A 26,838-nucleotide genomic window follows, 5' to 3' on the forward strand; every position below is an offset into this window, starting at 1 on the left:
TGTTCAAATTCATTCCTGTCTGCATTTGAAAGTCACACACAGACCTATACTTGCATTACGTGGCAGCCAAATGACACCTATGCAAAAAGCTGACAACATGGAAACTCCAAAAAATAGGTCGGACAATCCCCAACTTTTTACTTTTATGTACTAATTCGTTGTTGTTCCCTAATTGATCCTATGATTTCCAACAGCACCTGAATGTATCAATATAACCAGGGCATTTGCAACAGGTTATTGTAATAATAAATGGTGGATAGGATAATTGCTGAAAAAAAGACATTTAAGAAACTCAGTTGACAACTTTTGCAACAATTAAATATTTAGTTTTACGTTGTTTGATTTCCGGTTACCGGTATAATAGTGATAATCTTCGCAGATATGTTTTTATAAGCCGATTTTATGGACATAAAATACATTTGAAATAAAGAAACCTTTTCTTTTTTTTCAACAGTTAGTCAATTTTCATCAAGGTACAAATGAAAAGTGCTGTAATGACAGCAGATCCTGATTTATTCGCCTACAACGCCCTGTTCTGGTCAGAATGTGAATTTGAGTGTGAATTTTTTTTGGATAAACTTTTATGTGATGATTTAGTGATTTAAAAAAAACAAAACAAAACAATATTTCCCTTTCTATGGCTGAAGGAATTAAATAATGAAAAAATAATCATTAATAAAAGCGTTTAAGGCGCTACATGTTCATTGTCACTGTTTTTCCAGTGTCGAGATCACTGATTGATGTTTGCGTAGGCCACCAGCGGAATGGAAACCTGCAGTATTGGTCAGTGCGTAGGGTTTTAAGACAGTCACACACACTTATAAATATAAATACAGCTGCATCCTGCCGATGAAAAAACTCTGTTTACATGAGCATAACATGAGAATAAACTTCTAGTGAAGATCAGAGAAGTATCCAGTCCGAAACTGTTTCCTAGGTTATAATGACTAAAGCCAGAATCTGCCTCTCCCACTCGCAACTTATTTTTCTGTTCCTTTCAAGTGCGTCATCTGGGTATTTCCGCACTGTTTTGAGTGGGTGGTGGTAAGTTGCATTGCAGAGGAAAAGCAGAGCGCTACAGCGACGTCAAGCTCAATATAATCACACGGAAATCACACGACTCATCATTTCAAAATTACAGCATAAAGTTTTACCCTTTGCCTGTACTACAAATACGCTGCCTTTATCATTTCCTGATTTTGTAATTCTGATAGTCTGAATTATACACAAACCATGAAACACATTATATATGGCTAGTAAGTTATTTTTAAGGAAGGCTAAACTACTCAATATGTGTTTTTTAACGTACAGTTTAATTATTACTTTTAGGAATTTGTCAAATGAAGATCACTGACTATTGTTTAGGCAACTGCTGAAATATTGTGTAATTAACAGAATCTGCTCTGCAAATATGATGGAAAATTATTTTTCAATTTGTTTGACTTTCAACTTAGTCATCGTGGTAAAGTAAAGAAAAAAAAATGTTATGAAGTACTATAATGTCAAAATAATATTTGGAAATTGGGAAAACACTGATATGTTTATGGTACCTAAATAATGTTGTGTACCAGTTTTCCAAAGTACACTGGTTTTATTCACATGATAAAAAGCTTTTGTTTTGTTTGGCTTTTTTATTCATTTTAAATTGAAATTAAGTTTTTGATTCTGACTTTTGAATAATGACACTATAACCTAAGATTAAGCAGCATGTAATCTCCAATACAAATGCAGGAGTGGCCTCACAATCTGCTTATATAAATCAACTAACCGCATTAACACAAACTATCTGATTGCCACACAATGAACCTGTGGCCTAAATTACTCAATACTATGAAAAAAGACATTCTGATTCATTTAGATCAGTGGTTCTCAAAGTGGGGTACAGGGACCCCCAAGGGTCCTTGAGGGGGAATAATTGTGGAATAATTAATTTTCACTTTAATTCCATCCATATGTAACACAGTGATAAATGTATGACTGTTTTGGTGATGGGTTTCATACACTTTCTGTAATATCATAATATCATATGGGAGTCCGTGGTCTAATTTGTGGCAATTTAGGGTCCTTGACATGAAAAAGTTTGAGAACTACTGATCTAGTTGAAGAAAATCAGGTTGTATTTTCATATACAAAGGTCTGGTAAATGTTGAACTCGCCGTGTTAACGCTGGGAACAGTGCATTACGCAAAAACAAAACAAAACAAAACAAACTGAAGTTGCAGCATAATGTTCTTTAAATAGGTGTTGTACTTGTGTGCTGTTTTTACCGGAACTCCTCGCTGTCGTCGCGTACAACTTCATCTCTGAAGCTTGTTGTACACAGACAGATGTAGGTGGAGCAAACCAGGCGACAGAACAGCACTGTCAAGAAGTTTTTTTGAGTCCTCAGTGCCGTGTTTGCAACGTCTTTTAGCTGAAAAAATAAACAACGGATAAAGAGTCGTGTCGTCGGACTCAGACACAGCCATGGACGGTAAGTGGAGCCGGTTTTATTTGCTCGGCCTGTTTACTCAGCGTACAGACTCTAGGTGAAACTGTACAGGCAGTTGTTTTGCGCACAGGGGAAAGCCCCGCTGCCAGGAGTGCGTTCCTCCCGGATACTAAGCTAACATACAGTAGGAAGTTTGACTTAACTTAGTGCTTTTATTACATATGTGAGTGATATCAGAGCTAAATTTGTTGTTACAAGTGTTGTACTTATTCTTCTGTATATGACTAACTCACCTAGTACGGGTGAATCAGTGTCGAGCTGCCAAGAGGCCTGTCGGGTTATTCCGCCTCATGGATTTCCTTTAGCGACTAGACATGCCAAACTTCGTTCAAAAATCTCACAATTAAAGGTTTAACTGTCTATTTGTGGAAACTTGTGATGATAAATCACAATTGAAAAGCTTGTAGGCTATCATGAATAACTTCTCTTCAGTTCGGCCAACATGTAACCCACCAGGTAGCATTGGTTTCAATTAAAAACCTCCTCTTTATAACTGGTCCACGCTGCTCGCAACCGCCTACCTCTGTTTTACTGGACGGAAATTTTGGAAATAACACACCAGTTTCGCACAAGTTGTGGTCAGATGCCGGCTGTTTAGTGGGACACGTATATGCCGATATGACGAATATCTTGTGACAAGTAAAAACTGCCCCTGTTTCAATTTACACTGTTATTTACCTTTGCATGTAAGTAAAAAAATAAATAGCAAGATTTTAAAATGGAGTTTTGATACATTATTAGCTTGAAGCGTCTCCACACTTTTTCCACACAATAGATCTCTCAAAAGAGATTGATATTGTTGGTAAACGTTACTTAGTGTTGAATTCATATCCGTGTCTGGAATGTAAATAGGGGAAGACAGTAAAACCCTGTTCAAATGAATCCATATCAGAAAAAGTCAACAAACAGTCATAAATACATGTTGAAGCAGTGACTTTTATTGGGGCAATTAGAGTGAACATGACGCACCAGTGTCTCAGATGCTTCAGCTTGTTTTGATTTTAGTACATAGAGTGATTTACTAAATAATGGTGCTGTGGTAGACATTTACTTTCACTTTCTCAACACTCAAATATTCATTGTTTGTTTTCCAAATAAAGAGCCCACTGTACCGTCACAATTCTTACACATTTATTGGCATTTACGCTTTGTCTAATTGCAAGATCCACATTTATTCATATTAGTCCTACATATTCTAACTTTTAACAGTAACTATTGGGCTTGATTTACACTTTTTTCATGTGTCACTGTTTGGACAAAAGCAAAAAGTCAAAGAAATTTGTTGGTTTCTTTTGCAAGTTTTAGTTTTCTATAAGGCAGAATAGGTTACTGTTAATGTCAGTGTGTGAAAAGTGAACTCTCAGATAATATAGAGTCCACATTCTGTTACTGTGGTCTGAGGCTGAGAAGCAGGCATGTTCCAACTTGGAAAGCATCCTACTCACACTTTCAAACTGAACAAGTCCTACTAGCTGATGGGTGGAGCTTTGACCATCCGATCTAGTGTCACTCCTCGCTTCGTTCTGTAAATCTCACCAATTCATTCACCGAGCACCTGAAACTAGAGCACCGCCACTCTATTGAACCACTTCACCCACAATGGAGGCTCCTCGCAACAAGGCGGGTAACCTGACACCAATATTACACCCTGCCTGTCATTGTTTGCTTCATTGTGCAGTTCTTCTCCTTTGCAAGCTTGCCAGTCAGTTTATGAGAAGTAATTATATTTAGCTGTGCGGTCCTTGTATCTCACTGTCCTTTGACCTCTTTGGTCAATGCACTGTCTAGTAGATTTCCACCCAGACCACACCACAAATGACAAATTCTTACTGAACCGCAAATATGTGCTGAAGCAGTTCTCTGGTTTTTGTCATCTTCACTGCCACTGTGTTGCGGGTGACCTGCTTTTCACCCAAAGCCTTCACATAATAAGTTTCTTTTCTTGTTTTCTGTCCTCCACAGGTGTGTATGGATGGGGTCTGGCCTCACTCACCCCAGGTAAGAAGCAGCTCCCCCAAAATTATCAATGTTATGTACAAAAGAGTACTGATAATGACTGAAAACTTTTCATGAGTAAATATTTCAACACTCTGGTGTGCCGACGAGTGATGACAGAGCTGTTCCTGTGTTGACACACTGATTCATGAAAAGTAGTTGAAGACAGACAGTGTTTCAGATTCTAGACACTGAAACTGCTTTTTAATCACATTCTTCCTCTCTCTCTTCCACCTGTCCATCAGTCCAAACAGCGAACCCCTTCATAGAGATCATTGAGCAGCCAAAACAGAGGGGGATGAGGTTTAGATATAAATGTGAGGGACGTTCAGCCGGCAGCATACCCGGAGAAAAAAGCAACGACACCACCAAGACCCACCCAGCCATTAAGGTGAGCGGTATGCAGCTTTGTGCTGTATGTTTTTCAATAATATAAACTGTAGTGTGGTGGAAATTCAATTGAGATGTGGCTGCAAGACTGTCACAGCAGCACAGGGAACAGGCCAAAATAGTAGATTGAGACACACATTTGTGCAGAAAGGATAGCTGCAGCAAACCAGCAAAAAAGAAATGAAACAACAAGATAGAGTTGAAACAGAAATAACAAAACAAAAGAGCAAAAATATCATTCAAGAAAAGCATGGGAATATAAATGAGTAGAGCTGAAACAAGTAGTCAATCGATTAGTTGATCTAGACAAAATGAAGAAGCAAAAATTTTGATATATTAATGTATCGTTGAAGTTATTTTTTTAAACATAAATGGGGAAAAAAAATCCATTGGCTCCATTTTCCGTTTTCTTTTAGTCCTCTTTGAAAGTAAACTTAATATGTCTGAGTTTTGGACAACAACACAAGACATTTGAAGACTTTTGGATGATCTAATTGGATGATCTAATAATGAGAGGTAAACTGTGCCAAAGTTTGTGGGCAGAGACAGTAAATGCACTCAGTTTTTTAGATACAGTGTCAGACAACAGATACATGTACTGAAATAGGTTAAGATATGCAGTAGCAATATACAATTCAAAGCAATAGTTTTGGGAAATACACTTATTTGCTTGCTCTTGCTAGGAGTTGGATGAGAAGATTGATGCCACACTCATGTCTGTACAGCAAATATGTAGCTGGAGCCAAAGCTGGTTAGCTTAGCTTAGCATAAAGACTAGAAACAGGAGAAACTGCTAGCCAGGCCCTCTCTAAAGGTAACAATCCACCTACCAGCATCTCAAGAGCTCACTAATAAAGTGTTTTATCTCGTATGTGTAATCCACACAAAAATAACAACAATTTGATGTTTTACAGGGATTATGTGTGTATGTCTTGGCTGGGAACAGCTGAGACTCCAGGAAGTTAACTGGTCCCAGCCAACAAATAATCAGGCACATAAAACAGTGCATTCAAAAATTGTGAATTTGAATTTTTTCACCAGTGTATGTCAAGATTAAACAAACAAAGATATAACATGTCAATTAGTGAGCTTTAGTGGTGCTTATAGGCAGATTATTTGTTCCTTCCTCCTTGGCAAAAAAGTGAATAAGTCTGTTTCTAAAATATGTCAAACAAATTTCTTCGAAGGCTTTTTCTGGAGAATCAGCTTTAGCACTTCTCCATTTCTTCCGTTGGTCTGAAGCCTTGCAGCATGATTTATAGTGTATTCTATTTTCTAAAAATATTAATGCTATTATAAGGACATTTGTCCATTTGAGCAGTACAGCTCGACACTAGACAACTGCAAGCAAGCACTCTTTTAAAGTGCCCTAAAATTGCTTTTTGGATTCAGTAAAGTATGACATATTCCTCCTACAGGTGCACAACTACAGTGGCCCCCTGCGTATTCGTATCTCCTTGGTGACGAAGAATGCACCATACAAGCCTCACCCCCACGAACTGGTTGGGAAAGACTGCAAACACGGTTACTACGAGGCCGACCTGCAGGAGAGACGAATACACAGGTAGACTGGAGAAGGACACCACACTCTGTGTCTCACACACTCAAGAGAAACTTTAGGGAAATGATGCACTTTGTGATTTCATGGCAGTGTTCAAACAATGAACTGCCGCGGGGGAACCTGCAGTTCCACTTCAAAACAAGGATGCATTTGTTTGAGACTGACCTAGATAAGGTCAGATAAGGACTTTATCATTTGTCGGAGGTGACGTGTTCACTGCCGCCTTGGTAAAAATAAGTTACATCTTGGGTTTGGAGATGAGTAGAACATTACCTAATGACAAGTTGTGTTTGCTCTTGTTGTCTTTCACTGCATTATTAAGCGTGACAATGAAAAACTTACTTGTGTAACAAAAGTCTGGAGATAAAAAAAAAAAAGGAGTGACAATCACTGACAAGAGAAGTATTATTGCATAAATTTAAACTTATATTTGCATAATGTAACCAGTAGATTTGGGTAGGGGGGGATGATGTTTGTCAGTCTATCTTTATCACAAGAGTGATGAAACTCAAACAAACAGTGTGTACTGTAGTCTGCTGCCAGCACTGTGATACAGACTGAACATTGGTTTGTATTAGTCATTTGTTTTTCACATTGGAAGATATATATTAAATCTATAAAAGCTCCACATTTACAATAAGGGTTGGAATAAAGAAGTAGACATCATAGTAAATATATTCTAATATGCAATATAAGTGTAGTGTCTTTTAAGCAAGAAGAAATATTTTCTGAATAGAGCTGCTTATTATTGAGTTCTTATCAAATTCTTATGTGTATTTCACATAATAAAAACGAATACAATAGAATGTCAGTTAAACAGTTATAACATATATGTACAGTATATAAAACCAAATAAATGACAGATGAGGCATGCAAGTCAAAATTACTGAAAGGCCAATCAGTACATATGAGATTTAAGTGATTTGATGTGCCACATTTCAGAACTGTGATACTGTCAGAAGCCTGACAGATATTTTTCAAAAAAATAGGATAATCTGCCATGGTTAGCGAAATTGAACAACGGTTCCACTATTGTAAAATTATAACTATAAATGGGAGCCTGGAAAAAGGTCTGTGATCATTGTAGGAGGGATTGAGGCCAGCTTTCTTTTTTTGAGCAGGCGCCGGACACATCCAGTTTTGAAATGGTCAGGAACACAGCCAGTAGAAAGGGAGGTTTCCACTATTGTGTAGTACATTCAGTACTTAAATAAGAATTTGGAAGTGGTAAGATGATCTAAAAAATGATCAACTGTGTTAAAGAGTTGGAGGGAAGTACTTTATGGCAAAAATTCAATCTTGCATTCTTAACAGGCTTATTATACAGTAGGATTTCAAATGTCCTCATCTATTGGCAGTGCACTTGATGTCAAGTATTTTCCCACTTGAACTCTCCTACTCTGTCTTCTGAACTTGTGGATGTGGTCAGTGACCCATAGTGACGATGCTATATTATTTTTAAAACTGGCTTTTATGGGACCAAAAGTGTCCAAAATAGAGGTGCAGAGAAGATTAAAACTGTTTTTACGATGGTATTGTTATCAGAGTAGGTTAAACAAATACTGTCAGAGAAAATGTCAAGGCTGTCTTCTCTTAAAAAATGTACACTTTAAAAGAGCACATTAACTGTTTACAGCAATAGCCTGGAGGCTGAGATCAAAAAACAGTATGAGAGTGTTGGAGTACATTAAGATAAGTGGAGTTAATGGAGCTAATACTCAAACCATGAGTAAACACGAAGCTGAGTGCGTGAGCATAGTTCTGTTGGGCTGAGAGTGTGTTGTTTTATGTCAAAACAATACCCAAGACTAAGAGATGCCTAAGAATTCATCATACTGACTAGACAGTACATGTATGCTTCTGTGGTTTCTATCTTAGACTATGTTTGCTTTCAGTTTTCAGAATCTGGGCATACAATGTGTGAAGAAGAAGGATGTGAATGAAGCCATCACATGTAGGCTGCAGACCAATAATAACCCCTTCAACAGTAAGTCGTCATGGTTAGAGATGAGTGTACAACACAAAGCACTCCATGGTGTTACATATGTCAAAAAGTGAAAAGTTATTTTGAGTCCCTAAATTTCCCCTTCAAATGAACAGTTGTCAAATGACTATTACTTTACTGGAGGTTTACTCTACTAGAACTGATACTTCTGGCTAGGGCTGAACAAATTAAAAACAAATTCTAATTACGATTATTTTGACTGATATTGCAATTGGGATATGATTTGCGATATTAGAGGTTATGATCATTTTTACATCATTATTCTCATTTTCATTGAAAAACATATTAAAATGATTATGGTGTGATATTTGCGGGGATCTGCACCAAACAAAGATGTTTCCTTAAGTCTGTAGAATATGATGTGTAGGTCAAGACATCTCTGCAACACGACAATATTTAATTTAAAATGCTATTTTGACACACATTTCACCTTTAACAAATATTGCGGCTCCTGCGATTTGAAAATTATGCCATAGTGTGATTTTGATAACATTTCGATTAATTGTTCAGCCCTATTTCTGATTTAAAATATACACAAAAAAAGTTACTAAATGACTTTAAGAATGAGAATTCATTTAATCTATTTGAAAACACTAAAAATGCTTATTCTTCCCAAAAATTACTTCTAGTATTAGTAAATGTGCGCTAACTTTTTTCATTAGCTAGAATTAACTTGTAAGGCTAACAAACTAGCTTGAAAGTGGCTGCTCTCATGCAAAACAGTGGTAAAATATTGTGGCTAATAGATGCCTGTTGACTCATTTTAAGCTCACCACTGTTGCATTTGAAGCTCACAGATAGTGATATCTTTACTCTGTAATTGCATCACGGTCCTCCAATTCACACAACACATCAGTATTTCAACCTGTAGCCAGTTCAGCCTTGACCTTTGCTGTGGAACTAATGGGGTAGTTAGCATTAGCATCAAGTTCATGGCTCAACAGAAAAATAGCACCATCAGAACAGCTATGGAAGAAAATGTCATAGTCCTGCCAGAATAAAGATAAAGTAATTATAGTTGTAGATAAAAGATGTGACTGATTATTAACAGTTGTTTGTAATGTGAGCAGTATAAATACAGTTACAACAACAACAGGAAGTGTCATTTGCTACTTTCGCCCTTGACTGATTTTTAAATACTGATAGCCTACATATGACAGGATGCAGTTCTTTGCTAGACTGCTGTCGCCTGACTGTACACCACACCCTTTCCCTGCTGTGTTTTGGCTGCAGTTCCCGAGGCGAAGGTGTGGGAGGAGGAGTTTGACCTGAATTCAGTGCGACTTTGCTTCCAGGCCTCCATTACTCTGCCTACAGGGGAGCTGTTTCCTCTTGATCCCGCGGTATCACAGCCCATCTATGACAACAGTAAGTAAACAGACTACACATATACAAAAGTACATATTCAGCATATTAGAGTTCAGCTGATGCACATTGTTGAATGTTCATACTGATACTTTTAGGTCGAAGCTGATAGTAACTATTGTGTGCTCTTCAAAATATTTTAACTATTTCATTTGCATATTTCCCGAAAGTCACATGATTTCAGTGCTTACCTCAAGATTTTGTCAGGGTAAGCTGATAAGCGATTGGATTTTGAGAAAACACCACACAGTCATTCAACACAAAGTTCATACTCTAGCCTATGTATCCCCTGAAACCTTTAAAATCCTCAAAGACTCTTTGTTCCTCTTTGCATGATAACTATTCTTGTCAGCCTGAAGGTATTTACAAGAATTAGTCTGAATAGTAACCATGTCCCTTTTTTAAACAGTATCTTCATTCTTAATCAGTAACTCTGACCTTTTTTGACTCAGTGCTTTTCCCATTACACAAGTCTATACAGAGAGACTGTGTGAATTGCTTTGGAATACGTCATTGTCAAAAGATATGATGTGTGCTACACTAAAATAAGCTATTATTTCACCGTGAAACACAGTTAATGTGAATAATGATCACCAAAACATCTTAACAACCTACACCTAAATATAGATTTTCCTTTTATAAACTCCACAATTTTTGCTCATATTAGATTATTTAGATTAGGAAAATTAAACAGATTAGATATATCAGTAGTCCCCACAGACTCCATATGAGTTTCGTTTCACTTTCTAAATGTGACATCTGCTATTTCAATTAAAGCAAGGCAGACTGTTTCAAAATGAATGCCGTCTGCTTCACTGTGGTGAAATTAAAACCAGACAAATTACAGTAGCTTACATAATCAAAAATCATAAGAAATGACAGTAAAACTGAAACACAAAAGACTTAACAGGTAACTTACATTTATACAGGGAAAAGAATTGAATTCTTTGGCTGCCTAAAGTGTGTAGTACTGATTTGTCAGCCACAGCCGAAATGCCTCAGCATTTAGCAGCAGTCTGGTATCAATCTGTAGCCTTGTTGTTGCATTTATTTGCTCATTGACGCTTTTTCTTTCTTGCAGGGGCCCCAAACACAGCTGAGCTGAAGATCTGCCGAGTCAACCGCAACTCTGGTAGCTGCAAAGGAGGGGATGAAATCTTTCTGCTCTGCGACAAAGTGCAAAAAGGTACAGTGCTGTATGTCTGCACTGAATGTGCTGTTGTCAGTTGACGAGTTAAATATTCTAGAAGGAACACTCGTATTTAATGAGCCATGAATAGAACTCAACTGTGAAGTTTGAAGTACATCTAGAGTGGAAAAGGTGTAAACCCCTAACACCCGCAAGACATCAGTGTGAGTTATGCTCTCTGCAGGACTGCCATATTCAGTTATATACAGTACAGAGGCACACATACAACCCTGATACTCATTATAAAGTATACTACATTTAGTGATTACCTCAAGGTCATAGTTGCTCAGTGTGTTGCTATGTTCTCTCAGTGGAGATGACGAAATAGACAACCTCATAAATTACTGTGATGCATTCATAGTCCAAGTTCCTTCTCGACAGATGCAGTTGAAAAGTAAATGAGTAACACAGGTGATGACTTTACAAGGAAGGCTACAGTCACATAAAACTGTTTGTACTTACCTTAAGACATGATTGTCTAAATTTAACTTGAGGCCACAGAGGAATATATCCCATATTATAATACAACATACAGATACTGTTAGCAAGACATATTAAGATTTGAAGGTTAAAAATGCTCATTTTCACTTGAAGCAAAGGGTGTTTCTTGCTGTATATATATGTTGAAGGCTGTGGTACCAACTTTGTGTTCTAATATGCAGCAATTGTCCTATTTGTCAGTGATTACCAGTCATACAATAACCTTAATGCTACACTAATCAATATTTTTCTATTATCAATGCCTCAAACTGCCCATCAGTTAATGTAGCTGTAAGTGTGAATTTCAACAAAAGCAGCCCTCACATGACCCATCACACATACAGCGTGTGTGAAGTGATATTTTTGGCCATCACTGCTGACACATACTGGTTTAGGATTTGTTGCCTGTCACGGTGTTTGCTGCTTGTAATGCAATGCAGTCACGTTATGTTTGGACATGGGAGTTGTGGGATGCTCCCCGGAGTACTCCATGTCTCAGCTTAAGCTACGCCAACATTACATCAGCGTGAAAAAAGCCCTTGAATCCTGAATCTTGGACCAGATGATAAAACCCTCAGTCCTCATATCCTCAAGAGAATGCCATATTTCCACAGCAAGCTGAGCTGTCATATTTTTACTTTGAACATTACACCCTTTTTACTTCAAGTTTGACAGCTGAAGCTAATTACGAGGCTCGCGAGATGTTGTCAAACGCTGTGTTGCGTAGCAGCAGAAGTGATGTAACTTTGCATGAGCTCTTGCTCTCTGTCAACAGTAAAACTCACAGCTTGCCTTTCATTGAAGCTAAAGAGAAAAATGCCTCTGTGTGATCATTGCCTGATGTTGATTCTTCTTTTTAACTGGTGAGTCCACGCTCAGCTTTAATATCTCCTCATATTTTCCATGTTCTGTTCCCCTACAGAGGACATCGAGGTGCGTTTCTTTCAGGACTCTTGGGAGGGAAAGGGCACTTTCTCCCAAGCTGATGTCCACAGGCAGGTGGCCATTGTGTTCCGCACACCGCCTTACCGCGACACTAACCTCACCGAGCCCATTAGAGTCAAGATGCAGCTCCGCCGGCCCTCTGACCGCGAGGTCAGCGAGCCAATGGACTTTCAGTACCTGCCTGCTGACCCAGGTAAGAGTTATGTTTCCATATAATGTCACATCTAATGAAATCTCTTGCTGAGAGTATTTAAGATTTCTCAAAACAACTCTACAAACTCAGTCTTAATTCTTCTTAAACATGTTCCCTATAGATGAATACAGGCTGAGTGAGAAGAGAAAACGTACAGGGGACATATTCCAGGGCCTGAAGCTGGGGCCCGGGCTGGCGAGTGGTACGTTGATGAGATTTGTTTTCTGTCATTCTGTCATAATGTAATTATGTGATAGTAATTTTTTTGTAGTTGCACTGTAATATAATCATGTCTGTTGGAATTTCAGTGTCCATTCCCGCAGATAGAAGGCACATAAGCCCGGCAAGGAGAACAGTCAAGCCTGTACCAATGACTGCACAAGCTGGTGAGTCTGTTTCATTCATTCACATGGTGATTATTTTCACTGCAGACATCAATAGAGCTAAAATGATTCGTTGATTAATCGGATAGTCAACTGACATATTAAACTGCAACTGTTTTGATAATGGATTGTTTTATCAAGCAGAAATGTTAAGCATTCTCTGGTTTCAGCTACCCAAGTGTAAGGATATGCTGCTTTTTTCTATTATTTATATTTCAGTGTTACAAATGTTATGAATTGAATATTTTAAAGGAAGAAACGGCATTTTATTTTTTTCTTGATTTCCTCATATTTTATAGACCAAAAAGTAAATGGACTAGTCAAAAAAACAATTGTCAAAATAATCAGCAAAGAAGATAATGTAGTAGCTAGATTTTAATCATGTGCGAATTTGTTTTTGCTGTATGAATACCTATATTTACTATATTCAAAATCCCTCTTATTAAAAACAACTGCACAAAGAATATGTTACACTACTAGGATTTTCAGCAGATGAACTGAACTTGCTTGTGTTTGTGTTGTGTGTCTCCAGCAGCAGTGGTGCCCCCTGGTGCCAGTGGAGCGAAACCCCAGCCCGCTTTCTCTTACATCCAGCCAGGCCAGCTCTTCTCGGTCCAGCCTAAGGTAGAGGCCTCCCCCTCCATCTCCACTACAACCACAAACCAAACATGGAAGATCATGGAGAGTCTGAACCTAGGCCCACAGCCCAAAGCCACTGCAGTGCCCAGCTTCACAATGAGCCAGGCACCAGCCTCCTCCTCTACCACCACCTCCACCGCCAACCAGGACTACTCAACCGTCAACCTGTCAGACCTTCATGAATTCTTCCCCAACATTTCCTCAGCCATGTCCCAGGAGTCAGCAGCTTCAAAGGGAAGCACGGCCTCCGCCCAAGCCAACAGCTCCTTCACCCTCCAGGGCTCTCAGTTCCGGGTGGACGCGCCACTGGCAGAGGAGGATATCCCAGAGTTCCCTAGCTTTCCCGAAGCCCAGGCTCAAGGTACCCTGGACAGCCTAAACATGGATGACTTTGTGGACCTTCTGAACCCCCGCCTCATGAGCGAGAGTGGAAACGGCGCCTCGATGTTGGCCCAAGCTTCATGCCAACAAGCTGCCCCTGCCAGCTCCTCAACCGCCGCCCAGAACACTTCTGACCCTGCCAGCAACCCAGGAAGCACTTGGATGAATTATCCCAACAGCATCGTCAACTTGCTCCAGAATGAGGGAATGATCGACGTTGCATCCAACAACAGCAACCACCGGCCTTGCATGCTGGATGAATTTGATGAGTTAATGTCAGCTGACGAGGATCGTCTTATTTCAATTTTTAACAGCGGAAGCCAAGCTGGTTTCGTGTCAGGACACCCGACTTAAAGGTTGTCCCCGTGATTTTTTTTTTTTTTTTTTTTTTTTACAGACATATTAACAAGCTCTTTTTATCAGACCACTTGCATCTGCCACTTTAGTCTTGGGAACTAAAGATGCTTTGTTGTTAAAGACAAAAAAGGATACAAGGTGGACATGAAGGGCTTGTGGAGACAGAATGTAGCAGAGCTGCTCACTGAGGACTCGCTTATTGAAATACCAGCAAAGATGATTACCTGTTGACATTCTTGAACATCTTAAGCATGTTTTTGTACTGTCATTTTAACAATTTTGGTAGGTCTAGTCAGTGTTAATGTGATGTTCACTGTCTTAAGTGAAAAGTGTGTTTTATTTTTAAAAAAGGGGCTGGTATTCTCAGTAAGAATTGTAATCAGATATAGAGGTAAGTCTATGCAAAATATGCCAGTTGTACTTTTAAATATCCCCATGTATTACTTTGGATCTTAGGATGTTTCACATGCTTTCTGAAGGTCAGCGGTAATACCACTTTCTTCATACAGGTGCCTTTGTTGAGTCTCAACAAAATATAGTAGTATTGTTCAGAACCAAATGAAGGTCTACATGTAAATAATTATCAGACAAGCAACATTAATGCATATAGTACATGCTTATAGCAGATAAGTGTACCAGATGTTTATGCTTCATTCTCAGAGCTCTATAAGAATTTTTTTTTTGTCTGGCAATATAATTTGTGGTCGCTAATCAGTTTTTCTACAGTTATTTTATGAATAATGGCTGCAGTTTAACAGTCTCAGACCTATAGGTCAGCTTGCTATACTATGTACTGAAATATGTTTAATTGAGATGAAATAGTAATGTTTATCCTGCCATAGTAAGCAGATTATACTGTATGTAATCTTTGCTGTAACAATTGATTGTTTCTGTCAAAATCCAAAACACTTTGCTCGGAAATAAAGACATACAGTATAAAGATGGTCTTCAAAAGTAGACTTTATTTGGCAACTCTCATTGTTGTTTAGTACAAAGGAAAGAATAAATTAGACAAATGTATGTTGTAAAAAAGAAATGCTTCATTGGATGCAAGTTTTCCTCTGAACATGTGTATACAAATTAAGGATTTCTCCAGCCAACCTGTCAGTCAGGTAAGTGTTAGTGAGTTACACACAGAATCTCAAGAATACGTACAAAATAGTCTTACTGATGATGAATACAATAGATTCAATTCCAAAAAAAAAAGTGTGACAATATTTCGTCACTTCGAAACAGCATGAGAAGACAAGACTGAAATGAGATTTAGTGCTTTTTTGCCAAAAGGAAGAACTTGAGATATTTCAGTCAGTGAAACGCAAATGGGATCACTGAAATAAGTGCCTCCTCATCAAACTGTCCCCTTAATCACAGGCTTATGTTACTTCAAGATTGGTGACTTTGTTGATGATGTGGGAACGCCTGGGTACACACTCCAGGTTAAATTTGCTCTCGTATATGGTTGGACAAAGCTTCCAGCGGTTGTTTCGGTAGATTCCCAGGTATGTGTACACGTCTGGCTTGTAGGCAAGAGGGCACTTGACCCCTGTGGCACGGATGATGGAGTCCAGCCTCATAATCTCACTCTCGTCGGTGAAGTTCTGGTTGTAGGCACAAATGACTTGCTTGCCCTCTCCCTTGGGGTCATAGGTACTGACCTTAGCTGAGGAAACCTTCCCGTCCAGGACTGCTCTGGCCACACACTCCCACGCATTGTCCAACTTGAAACCAGAGTCCAAGTGCATCAGCCACTTGCCCGTGAGCACTCCGTGGTTCAGAGCCAGTTCCCTCACTGTCTGGAAGTTGACAGGCCGGCCACTGGCCAAAAGTTTCTCCCAGCTCTCCTGGAGACCCGTGACATCCCCACAGCTGGGGCAGTGTGTCGGGCCCCGCACAGCAATCCACCCCACAGGGCTCACACCACCCTCCTCGTCACCATATCTGTACACTTGTGAAGGCCTGTTGCTCTCCAGCCAGCCATCAAACTCGGATCTGGGAGTTCTCCTCGAGTCAAACACAATCCAGGGGTCCATGTCTGCAGCCATGGCCTGAGCGGCATAGGTCTCTGCAGCAAAGGGGGCCATCTCGCCATCTACGGGGGCCTCCTCCTCCTCCATAAGGTCGTCAGTGTGAGAGTATCAAACAAATCCTTGTTGGGATAATCCTGTCGAAGGGAGGAAGGTGCAGTGTATTAGAAAGTTTTTTTAAACCACAGGTGCAGCTTATGTTAGTTTATAGTTCCTCCTGGGCCGCTGCACTGCTCGCGGATGTTTACTAATGCTGCTATTTAGTTAGCTTGCTATATTAGCATCACTTGTTTAATGGGTAGCTAACGTTTTCCCAACATTGATTCTTATACAGTAAAATACGCTACTATCCTTTTCATTTGTGTTACTCATGTACGTTTACAATTAACATGTAGCTAACCACGCAGAAAATATTTTTGATAGCTTGGCTCCATTATGTAGCTAACCGACTAGCTAGCCAGTTTACCGATCCTCGATGTTTGTCCGGACAAATGTGTTGGGTTATTATTTACAGCCGGCTGTAATCAATTATAACAAGCACCTTTTACATACAGAGCACCAAATGTATTTTACGCTGATCACAAACAGTAAACGCTTAACAGTTAAAGCTACCTGCTGACGTTCAAGTTTGTTGTCCAGCGTTCTTCCGCACAAACGTAGACCCGGTAGTGCGCTCCTCTGCTCCTCTCCCCTCCTCCCCTCGTCCCCTCCTCCCCTCCTCCCCTCGTCCCCTCCTCCCCTCCTCCCCTCGTCCCCTCCTCCCCTCCTCCCCTCGTCCCCTCCTCCTTTCCTCTCCTTCCCTCCACCTCCTCCTCCTTTCCTCTCCTCTCCCATATTCTCTCCTTCTCCTCTCCTCCTGTCGCCCCCCCAGTACAATTTTGAGGTGCACAAGGATTACTTGAGTTATTCCTTTTGATGCTACTTTATACTTCCACTCCGCTGCATTTATTTGACAGCTTTAGTTACTTTTCAGGGGAAGATTTGACACAATGGATAATATAACAAGCTTTTAAAATACAACGCATTGTTAAAGATGAAACGAGTGGTTTTCAACCATTTTGACTTTTGACGTCTTACAAAAAGCAGTGTGTAGTCGGGGTCACATTTCAGATGTCTATGAGTTGTTAACAGCTCCACCAAATAGTGATTTTTCCCATTAAACTTCTCACATGGTTTCATTTCAATAAATGTTCAAATGATCCAATATTTTACCAAAAAATAAAAATGAGAGAAAAAGTCAAAAAATTGAAAACAGATTTGCGTATCAGAACTTTGTTTTTTCCTCTTTCCTCTCCCATTAATCATCTGACGAACCTTCAGATGTATCTGGCAACCCTTTAGAGGGGACTAAACCGCTAACGTTACATTTACGGCAATACTTTAACTAAATCAAGCTGATAAGACTTATGTACTTTAACTGTGGTAGGATTTTTCATGCAGGATATTAATTTGTAAAGGACTATTTCTACATTGCTGTATTGGTACTTTCATTTAAGTAAAGGATTTGAATACTTCTTCCACCGTTGATTATTACATTATAATCATGGACAAGTTGTGGAACGTCGTGAGCTGCAACATGACGGCACTGAGACCCTGCGGAACCAAAGTGACCTGCCAAGCAACCGAGAACGAGTGACGACGACGTGCTAACCAGTTAGCCGGATAGCTATCGCTATCTGGTGTGTGCGCGGTGGAGGTGATTTATATATGATATAGAGCAATAATCCAGAATATATTGTATTTTATTTTAGGTTAGCCATCCAGGTAATTTAATTATGCCCAGCAAAAAGAAGAAATACAACGCCAGATTCCCTCCGGTAAGTTTAAACTTTGTCGAAGCAGTGTTAAGAGAAGCTAACGTTAGCGCACTGTCTGATGGAAAGCTAACTTCTCTAGCTAGCTTGAGTGGGATATGGCCTGTTTTGTTGCATAGGGAGCTAACAAGCCAACTAGCAAACGCAAACTCTTTGACCACTTATATGTAAATTGTGAGAGGTAACAACTTACCTTGCGTCCCAATGTTTGTTAAGGTACAGGTGTGCGACCTGCGTTAGCCAGCGAGTCCACTAATTAACGTTGTTTTTAGCATGACGAGCTAAGTGAAGCCGAACGTTATAAATCTGAGCAAATTTGTTGTTTGTTACTGAATAATTGGCAAACTCGCAGAGCTCACACTATAGAAAGTTTCATCAACATGACGGAAATTAATAGTTTTAAATAAGCATGCTATGAAAGCCCTCTTACCATGATCTGGACCTTTGAAAATATGCTTTACTGTATTGTGGAATCATTTTAGCCTTGGGGTTTTGATACTCAGAAAGCTATCTTGAAGTCTATTAATGATAAACTATAAAACTTTGTTGTGTCGATGTATTCACACTGGACACACACACACACTTAAAACCATACCTCCTTCTCTCATTACAGGCAAGGATTAAGAAGATTATGCAAACAGATGAAGAAATAGGCAAAGTGGCTGCAGCAGTACCTGTTATTATTTGTATCCTTCCTGTCAAATATCTTCACTGTGCAAGTTCCAAGGTTTTGATCATCTGTATGAGTGTGTGTGAATGGAGGGGGTCAATGCTCCAGCACCACTTTTGGTATAGAGAACAACTTTATTATGAGACTTCTCTCCTTCTCCAAGTTGTGCCAGAAATCCCTACTGTGAGCGCTTTGAATGCACAGTATGGTGTTTGATTTATCTAAATTGTACTATTCATTTAGTCAAGGGACCTTAAACGAATGGTCTGACACAGAGCTGAAACAAGTACATAATCAATTAACAGAAAATTTATTGAGAACAATTGTGTTAATTGATTACTCAGTAAAGTCATCAATCAAGGGAAAATCAGAGTTTTAAAGTATTGTAAACTGAGTATTTTTGGAATTTGGACTGTTGGTTAATCAAAACAAAGAATCAATTTTAGTTTTTTTTCCTAGGCTAAAGATTAATCAATTGTGGTCAGACTCTGTCAGGTAGTATTTCTAATAACTGGCATAAGCAGTAGAAACTAATATTTGTTGTGTCTGTAATATTTATTGTAATGGTTGTGTCACATTTAACCTCTTCTGTTAAAAACGTAGCAAGCTGCTCATGTTTTTAATTTTCTTATTTGAATGTTTTCAGGCTCTGTGCCATTCCAGTATAAGCTAGGCCATGTACAAGTGAATCTGCTTCATTTTCTTAAAGAACACAGATATGTTGTATCCTAATTTCCTTGACCGAGACATCAGCGAGAGCCTTGGAGCTTTTCTTGGAATCGTTGCTTACAAAGGCTTGTCAAGTCACCCAGTCTAGGAACGCAAAGACAATGACAACGTCACATTTGTAAGTTTCTGTGTTTGTGTGTGTCTTGATATAGAGTCTGGTCTATATTGCACTGTGTTGGACTTCTTTGGGAGTCTAAGACATCCTCTGCTTCATTCATTTTGACTGACATACCGTGGATGTGAATTCAGACTGCTGGATAATAACGTACTTTCTTATTAAAGTGTGTGTAAGTCTGTGTAAAAAAAAAAAACAACAATGTGCTGACTGAAATGTGCGTGTTTTTTAGAAAGCAGTGTATCGAGCTGGAGCAACAGTTTGATTTCTTAAAAGACCTGGTGGCAACAGTGCCAGACATGCAGGGCGAGGGGGAGGAGAACCACACTGAGGGGGGAGGAGAAAAAGTCCCACGCAGGTATCTCTCATACAGACATTCACACATATTTGTATAGCAGCAAGACTACGGAGGTGTGAAAACTGTATAAATAAAACATTCAAAGTGACAGACTGTGCATACACGCAAATGCATACACTGCAACAAAATGACATCGAAACTGCTTTTTCCACTTCACAAACGTTTCTCGGTTTCTGGTTTGCAAATTAAAAGCACATGTTAAACTTTGCCCACAGTTTTGACATATAAATATGACTGATTTGAGTCAGATGTTTGCTTGATCACCAGTTTTTCTTTTTTTTTCCCCCTTTCAAGACTCTGTCAGTCTTATACTTCACATGCTATTTTACTTTGTGGATAAATCTCATTAACCTGTTGGATAGCATTGCTAGCATCAGAGCTCACTTGTTTCTTTATCAATGACAAATAAATTACATTCATAAAGCGTTTCTACACATTTAGACTTGTTATTGCAGAAAGAGCACAGGCAGAACTAATGCCATTAACAATGGCTCAGTTCCAACACTTTTTGCGATGCCGTGCAGCAGTTAATAATGTTATTACACCTGTGTTTGACAACATATCTGCTGTGGAAAAAGGTCTTTTCAACTCTGGTTTAATTCCACAATTTCCCTCTGGTCATGTGCTCCACAGAGCGAGAACTAATTATTGTGGATTGTAGAGAGAAAAAAAAAAGGCTATATTGACAGTTGAACTAAACACTGGCACTGCAGCCATATCGAGGCAGAGAACTTGGCAGAGAATTCCACATGAATTAAACGAGTAAGAAGTCGTCTTTTCACTGAAGAGTGTGGCTGACATGATTCAGATTAAGGTGGTTGTAAGCGCCTAATATTTGGATACTCTCTCAGCTGTTGAGATGAGGCATGTGGAGTATCTTTGAATATAAATGGCTTTAAGTCCAACTAAAATCACATATAGTCATACCATTTTGCAGTCAAAAGGAAGAAAAAAAGGTCTTTGGGGAAATATTAGAAATGCTCCTTTTATGAAAAATCTTTTTGAATGACAAAATCAGTAAGTGTGTGATCAGCTGTTGCGTTGTGTGTGTTATCTATACAGGACGAGGAATATCTGTAGAATCTCATAGCATGATCATGACTTAAACCTAAAAAATGTCTTTCCTCAAAAGTTAAAATAGTAACGTCTCCTTCTTTTTTGTTTGCTTCACCAGGGGTCGAAAACCAGGGTCTGGTCGTAAGAATGGAGGGGCTGGCTCTAAAGGCAAGGACAAGAAGTTGTCCGGCACAGAGTCGGAACAAGAGGTGGGAATTGATTTGCACGCAGAGGTTAATAGCTATCTGCAGTTTCATTGATCTGTGTGCGTGTGTGTTTGAGGTAATGAGGCTCTGTTGCGTTTCTTGTGATGGAAACAGGACGACTCCGAGGACAGCGAGACAGACGGGGACGAGGAGGACGGCTCTCAGTCAAGCACAAATCAGCAGGCTGCATCCAGGTTCCACAGGTATGGACACAGACCCTCAGTGTGGAGATACTGGTTATCCAGACTGTGTGTAGATCCACTGGAGACAGATTACAGTTCACACCTGGCATCACAATGTGTACTTTGTATGTATCCTCAAAACGTTTCAGGAGATTTGACAATGCATTGGTTTTTAAATGGTTTTAACAATATAAGAAGTCAAAAATTGAATCCATCAGTTTCTCAGAAAAAAATCACCAACTTTGGAGATACATGGTTTTCACTGGACAGCAATACTGTTGACAGGCAGTCCTTCAGTGTGGTCAGAGACACTTTTGAGCCCCTTTCAGACATGAACCTCTTTATGTAAACGTGATGGCAATTTTACATGTCGATAGTTTGTCTGAATAAGCACCTGAATCACTTTAACCTTAAAGTCACAACAGAAATGTTACTAGGTTGAACATTTCTATGACACAAGTCTGAATTGAATGCTGTCAGGTTAACATCAAAGCGGCAGCAGCGCAAGGTCAAATATCATCCTCACATCCTCAAAGAAAGTCAGATTTGTTCAGTAAACTATGAAACACTTCAAAAGACGTTGTTGGGAGATTCCTCTTTTGTCAGTTTGGTCTAAAAATACATTTTTCCTTTGTGGTGCGGCGTAAAAGAGTTTTAAAAAAAAATCTTGTACACCCACAGTAATGATCAGACCAGCCAGAGTAAACCAATGAGTAACATTTATGTAAAAACTACCTATGTCACTTTAACAGCTCACTGAGGCCAGAAAAGTATTTCATGTAATAAAATGGCTTTGAGTTCTCTCTTCACAACACTACATGTGTTCCTGAACACCCCTGAATGTGCGTTGATGGGTGGAACCGCTGTGCACTCACTATAACGGGATCACTCAAGACACGCCGTTACAGTACAGCTGAGATATGCAACAATATGTCAGCAATCCATAACCGTCATAGATAATGACACATTTACATGATTGATGGATTGTTTGATTCTAAATGTGGCTACTAGAAGCTCACCGCTCCTGTAATAGATGTGAAAATTGAGCCACCTGTTCAGACAGAGAAGAAACTCTACTGGCTAAAACAGGGAGAGGGTGCTGTTTTCCCACTAGAAACAATGTTAAAACCTTTGCTGTGTTTCAACTCCACACTACAGGGTTTGAGCATGTAGTGTGCTCACAAGGGGAAAGTGTCTGCCTCAGTATGTACACTATTTTCCCATGATGCATTGCACAAAGGAGATGAAAGCGCTGGAATGTTTTTGGGAATTGGTAGTGACACTCCAAAGTCACAGTTTGATTGACATGCAGTTGTAATTTCCTGTTAGTATAACATGATAAAAGTATATTTAAAACAATGTATGCAAAAACATTATATGCTATAAACTGTCATAGAGGTATAATCTTTCATTTGAATGGACATGACTCCTAACATCTGGTTTACACCTCTGCCTGTGCCCCCCCCCGCAGCCCTAACGCACCCCCCCACTACATGCAGATGGGCAACATGGTCTCAATGGGCAGCATGGCCCCAGCACAGCCCCAAGGCGGCATGGCCTTCGTCCCGCACCCCTCCATGATGAGCGCAGCACCACCTCCCCCACCCCCTGCGACACACAAAACCGAGGATGATGACGATGAAGACTATGACTCTTAGCTCCCTCTGCCGTCTTCACCCCCCTCCCCTCCCCCCCAACACACACACACACACACACACACACACACACACACACGCTCTCTTTCAACGTTCTTTTCAATTTCTTAAGTTGCTCTCACGGCGGTCGCTCTCAACAGAGGAGGGAAAGACTCTTCGTCGCAGCCCGCTCGACAGAAAAGCGCTCGACAACCGGCTATACGAGACGCCGCCGCTGGAGACAGGAAACTGGTTGTATATTATGTGTTTTAATTTTCAGTTGTTGTTTTTTTTTTTTTTTAAAAAAAAAAAGGTTTTATTTTATTGTAGAGGAGAATCCAACCAGGATGTTTTTTAACAAGTAAGTCGTTCAGTTTTGACTATTAAAAATGGCGGTCGTCACTGTTTTTTCCATGAGCCCCCCTCTCCCCCCCCTGCAGACAGGATAGGTGTGGTTTGTGTTGCCTTGTAGCTTTTTCTTTAGGCACTTTTCATTCTTTTTCAATCCTCAGTGATACGCATACGAAGTCAGCATATCAGTCATCGTCACTCAAACCCTCAGGTTGGCTAAAAAAAAAAAAAAATTCAGTAAGTGGTAGTTAAAGCCTTTGATGCGCATACAAAGACTGCTACTTTAGATTTGTTCAGGGCAACAGTTTGTAAAGTATTTGGAAGGTGATCAGCACTCGTCTGAGGCAACAGAGGTCATCGTCTCACCCATGAAGTGTTATATTACTATGTTATCGATCGACTCTGAAATACTGCAGTTAACATGTGAGCCCTACTTCCCGGCTTTGTCACATCTCGCTAGTCAGTCCAATTGTCAGGCTGTAACATAAACAAGGAAGCAGGTGTATTTTTACTATAGGTTAGCTAATCACAGCTATTTTCAATTCCTTTCTATTTTTAATTCACGTTTTTATCAAGAGAACTGTAACCCTCCACAACCACAGCCCTGAAGTCAACCATATCAACAGGTTAATTCCCATTCTGTTTGTTGTTGTTTTTTGACGCTGTCAAAGGTTCTTTGCTCCGGCGGTCGGAACTGGTATATAATTCTTTATGACCATGAAATTTCCCCCTAATTCCCATCAGAAGTATACTGTGACACTTGGACCATAACTTTGTTTTTAAAGTTGTTTGTCTCCTCTGTCCTCTCTTATTTCTATTCTGGCCACCCCTCCCAATTATGAGTAACTCTTCTTTTTTGTTCAACATTTCCCCCCCCTCCCCCTCTTTTAGATTGTTTTAAATGTATCAATTGAAAGCAGAGATGGGGCTCCCATTTATGTGTCAGTCTCAGTATGTAATGTTGACACTGTATTGTAAACTTTTAACATTCTTTTTATTTTGTATGGGTGAAATAAAGTTCACATTTCAATTAAAAAAAGCAACACTTGGGTTTTGGTTTGTTGTTTTACATATCAGAGATGAATAACCTCAAAAGTTCTCCCCATCATGTAACTGCCACAGCGTTCACCTCTAGATACAGCTCAGTGTTTATCAGCTGGAAGGACAAAACTTGACTCCTGCTGCATCTTTATGTAGAACATTTCAAAGTGCTACCTGTATTTTTCAATTTCACAGCTGTACAAAACATCAAGTTCTGTCTTTGCACCTTTGATATTCTAAGAAGTTTCTTGATATTTTGTACTTTCAGAAAAGTTTCCCGTGAATGCATTTGGTGTTGATCTACCACCCCGTGACTCATGCAACCTGTTAGACAAAAGCTGGTACTTCTACTCCTCCGCACTGCAGTCTCCTCCTGGTATTTGAATCAGATAAGTACAAGAAAGTACAGGTTTAGGGGAGCGGTGCTCACAGAGGGGTGATTGTTACCATCGTACTTACTTTCAGAGTAGCGTGTCCAGCCCCTTTCCTCTTCCTCCTGCTTTCTTTATTTTTTAAACAGTCCATTTTGTCGTGTAAATGCAGCCGACTCCTCCACCCCCCTCAAATCACCCACCCATGCAAGCAAGCAACCCCAAGCCGGGACTGCAAAAACAACTGCATCCTTCCTGCACAAGCGTTGACTCAGCGGACTGAGAGGAGGGTGGGGTTCGATATGTGTGTGTGAGTGTATGCGGGGGAGGAGGGGGGGGGGTTGTAGGTGGTTGACTTTAGGAGGTCGGTGTCCAAACAAACGGCAGCCGTGGGGCAGGGAAGGAGGGAGGGGAAGGGGAGCCATCAAAGGGCTAACAGAAGGAAGCACACTGTTTCCACACAGCAGCCGGCGGGGCCAAAGGTGGCCCTCTGATTCCCACCCCCCTCCCATGAAGCCACTGGTTTTTATGGATTCTGCACTTTGGAAAATGTGGCAAAAAGGAATTCCCTGACATTTCAGTGGCTACTTGAAAAGCTCGTGTTTAAAATGCACCTTGTGTTTTAGCCCTGCTGTGGGTTTGATCAGAGGACACGCTGGGAACCAACTCATTAATATTCTCTCAAACCTGGAGGCTATTTTTGAATACTCTTTTATCATTACAGCCCGGCTTCACCCTGGTAGGAGGTATGTGAGATATTCTGTCATTGAGGGAGTGACTGTAGTCGTATTAATGAGCACAGCAAGAAAAACTTTAATCATACAGCACATTTCATAGATGGGGAAATCCACAGCAAGCACATATAACCTATTCAATAACTAATTTACAATGCTCATTACTGGAAAGCAAGAACACTAGTGTTAGATGACCTGAGAGAGCAGTATGACTCATACAATAGCTTTCAAGAATCTTAAAAGGCCTGTCAGGGGTTAATAGACCAGCAGGGGAAACTTGAAGTCAGTGCAGTGAAGTAGAATATATGATGAACACTTCTGACAGAAATGATTAGTGTTTATTGTTGCATATATTTTAATGTAATGGAAGAATAAAAGCATAGGCCTATTTGTTTGATGTACCAACCTTTAAATTAGCCAGTTACTGCGAGAAAGCCTGGGAAATAAGGAAAAAAGTACATTTCCAGGTTAAACTAAATACTCATGTCACATCCAAATTAAGAGACAGTACATCCACATTGACTTACAATGATAATTTTAATTTTTATTGTGCCTTTTCATCAATTATTTTCTTTTTACTGGTGGAAATGGACTTCTATAGGCTGAAAATTGAAATGAAATTGAAATAAAACTTTTAAACAAGCTACATTTGACTTTACTAAAAACAAAGTCGAACGTAGCTTTTTTCAGTAATAGCCCTTCCACCCCACACACGTAAGTAGCCCATCAAACTCCATAAAGAACAGCCACACACTGAAGACTTTTAAGAGTGTTGCTTGAAGAGAAGCTTGAAACTCTTTTTTTTTGTTGTTCAAAGTAACACTAGACAAAAGAAACCCTTGAACAAATTCCTCCTCACAGAAATCCAACAGAAGCAGTTTATCCTCTCTTCATTGGGGATAATTTGTAATGAAATACTGTCTTATTTCTTAACTTAAAACTCTTAAATAAACTTAATATTTCAACTGATTCAGCAGGAAGACACTTCAGGATACTGATTTCACTTCAGAACACTACTCCTGGAACAGAGAGACAATCAGGGTTTAGTTGAACAAAAAGCAAATGGTATGTATTGAACATACTCCTACCAACAAATGAAGTGTAATCACATTTGCAGGACGTATGCAGGGTGTGTTTACTTAACACTATTACAGATATATAGTGACATTCTAAAGGAAA

General features: G+C 39.6%; 3 protein-coding genes across 6 annotated transcripts in view; 2 read left to right on the forward strand and 1 right to left on the reverse strand.

Annotated features, from left to right (window-relative positions):
- The window catches only part of rela (v-rel avian reticuloendotheliosis viral oncogene homolog A), a 37,867-nt gene extending 22,553 nt beyond the window's left edge, over window positions 1–15,314 (forward strand). The window contains exons 1-11 of one of the 3 annotated variants that reach the window (XM_067579038.1): window positions 2,303–2,473; window positions 4,454–4,489; window positions 4,732–4,877; window positions 6,295–6,440; window positions 8,333–8,424; window positions 9,676–9,810; window positions 10,889–10,993; window positions 12,399–12,614; window positions 12,736–12,816; window positions 12,923–13,000; window positions 13,533–15,314. In XM_067579038.1, the coding sequence (XP_067435139.1) occupies window positions 2,467–2,473; window positions 4,454–4,489; window positions 4,732–4,877; window positions 6,295–6,440; window positions 8,333–8,424; window positions 9,676–9,810; window positions 10,889–10,993; window positions 12,399–12,614; window positions 12,736–12,816; window positions 12,923–13,000; window positions 13,533–14,371 (1,881 nt within the window). In that variant the 5' untranslated portion in view covers window positions 2,303–2,466 and the 3' untranslated portion in view covers window positions 14,372–15,314. Of the gene's footprint in view, window positions 1–2,302; window positions 2,474–4,453; window positions 4,490–4,731; window positions 4,878–6,294; window positions 6,441–8,332; window positions 8,425–9,675; window positions 9,811–10,888; window positions 10,994–12,398; window positions 12,615–12,735; window positions 12,817–12,922; window positions 13,001–13,529 lie in introns of those variants that run through there. The other 2 variants (XM_067579037.1, XM_067579039.1) reach the window with 2 other exon arrangements.
- A 2-nt stretch (window positions 15,315–15,316) lies between these two features.
- c22h11orf68 (chromosome 22 C11orf68 homolog) lies at window positions 15,317–18,504 on the reverse strand. 2 transcript variants are annotated; one of them, XM_067579045.1, is made up of 2 exons: window positions 18,406–18,504; window positions 15,317–16,535 (listed from the first exon to the last, which is right to left on the reverse strand). In XM_067579045.1, exon 2 carries the CDS (start codon window positions 16,486–16,488, stop codon window positions 15,748–15,750), a length of 741 nt encoding a protein of 246 aa, XP_067435146.1. In that variant the 5' UTR covers window positions 16,489–16,535; window positions 18,406–18,504; the 3' UTR covers window positions 15,317–15,747. The 2 variants fall into 2 exon arrangements, with proteins under 2 accessions (XP_067435146.1, XP_067435145.1); XM_067579044.1 differs by lacking the exon at window positions 18,406–18,504 and adding an exon at window positions 17,011–17,101.
- On the forward strand, window positions 17,998–24,563 carry drap1 (DR1-associated protein 1 (negative cofactor 2 alpha)). The gene is made up of 7 exons (XM_067579046.1): window positions 17,998–18,215; window positions 18,826–18,898; window positions 19,636–19,729; window positions 19,959–20,084; window positions 21,259–21,349; window positions 21,461–21,549; window positions 23,000–24,563. Exons 1-7 carry the CDS (start codon window positions 18,174–18,176, stop codon window positions 23,184–23,186), a joined length of 702 nt encoding a protein of 233 aa, XP_067435147.1. The 5' UTR covers window positions 17,998–18,173; the 3' UTR covers window positions 23,187–24,563.
- The last annotated feature ends 2,275 nt before the right edge of the window (window positions 24,564–26,838 follow it).

The sequence above is a fragment of the Thunnus thynnus genome, chromosome 22 (genome assembly GCF_963924715.1).
Source record: "Thunnus thynnus chromosome 22, fThuThy2.1, whole genome shotgun sequence".
In the NCBI taxonomy this organism is placed as follows: domain Eukaryota; kingdom Metazoa; phylum Chordata; class Actinopteri; order Scombriformes; family Scombridae; genus Thunnus; species Thunnus thynnus.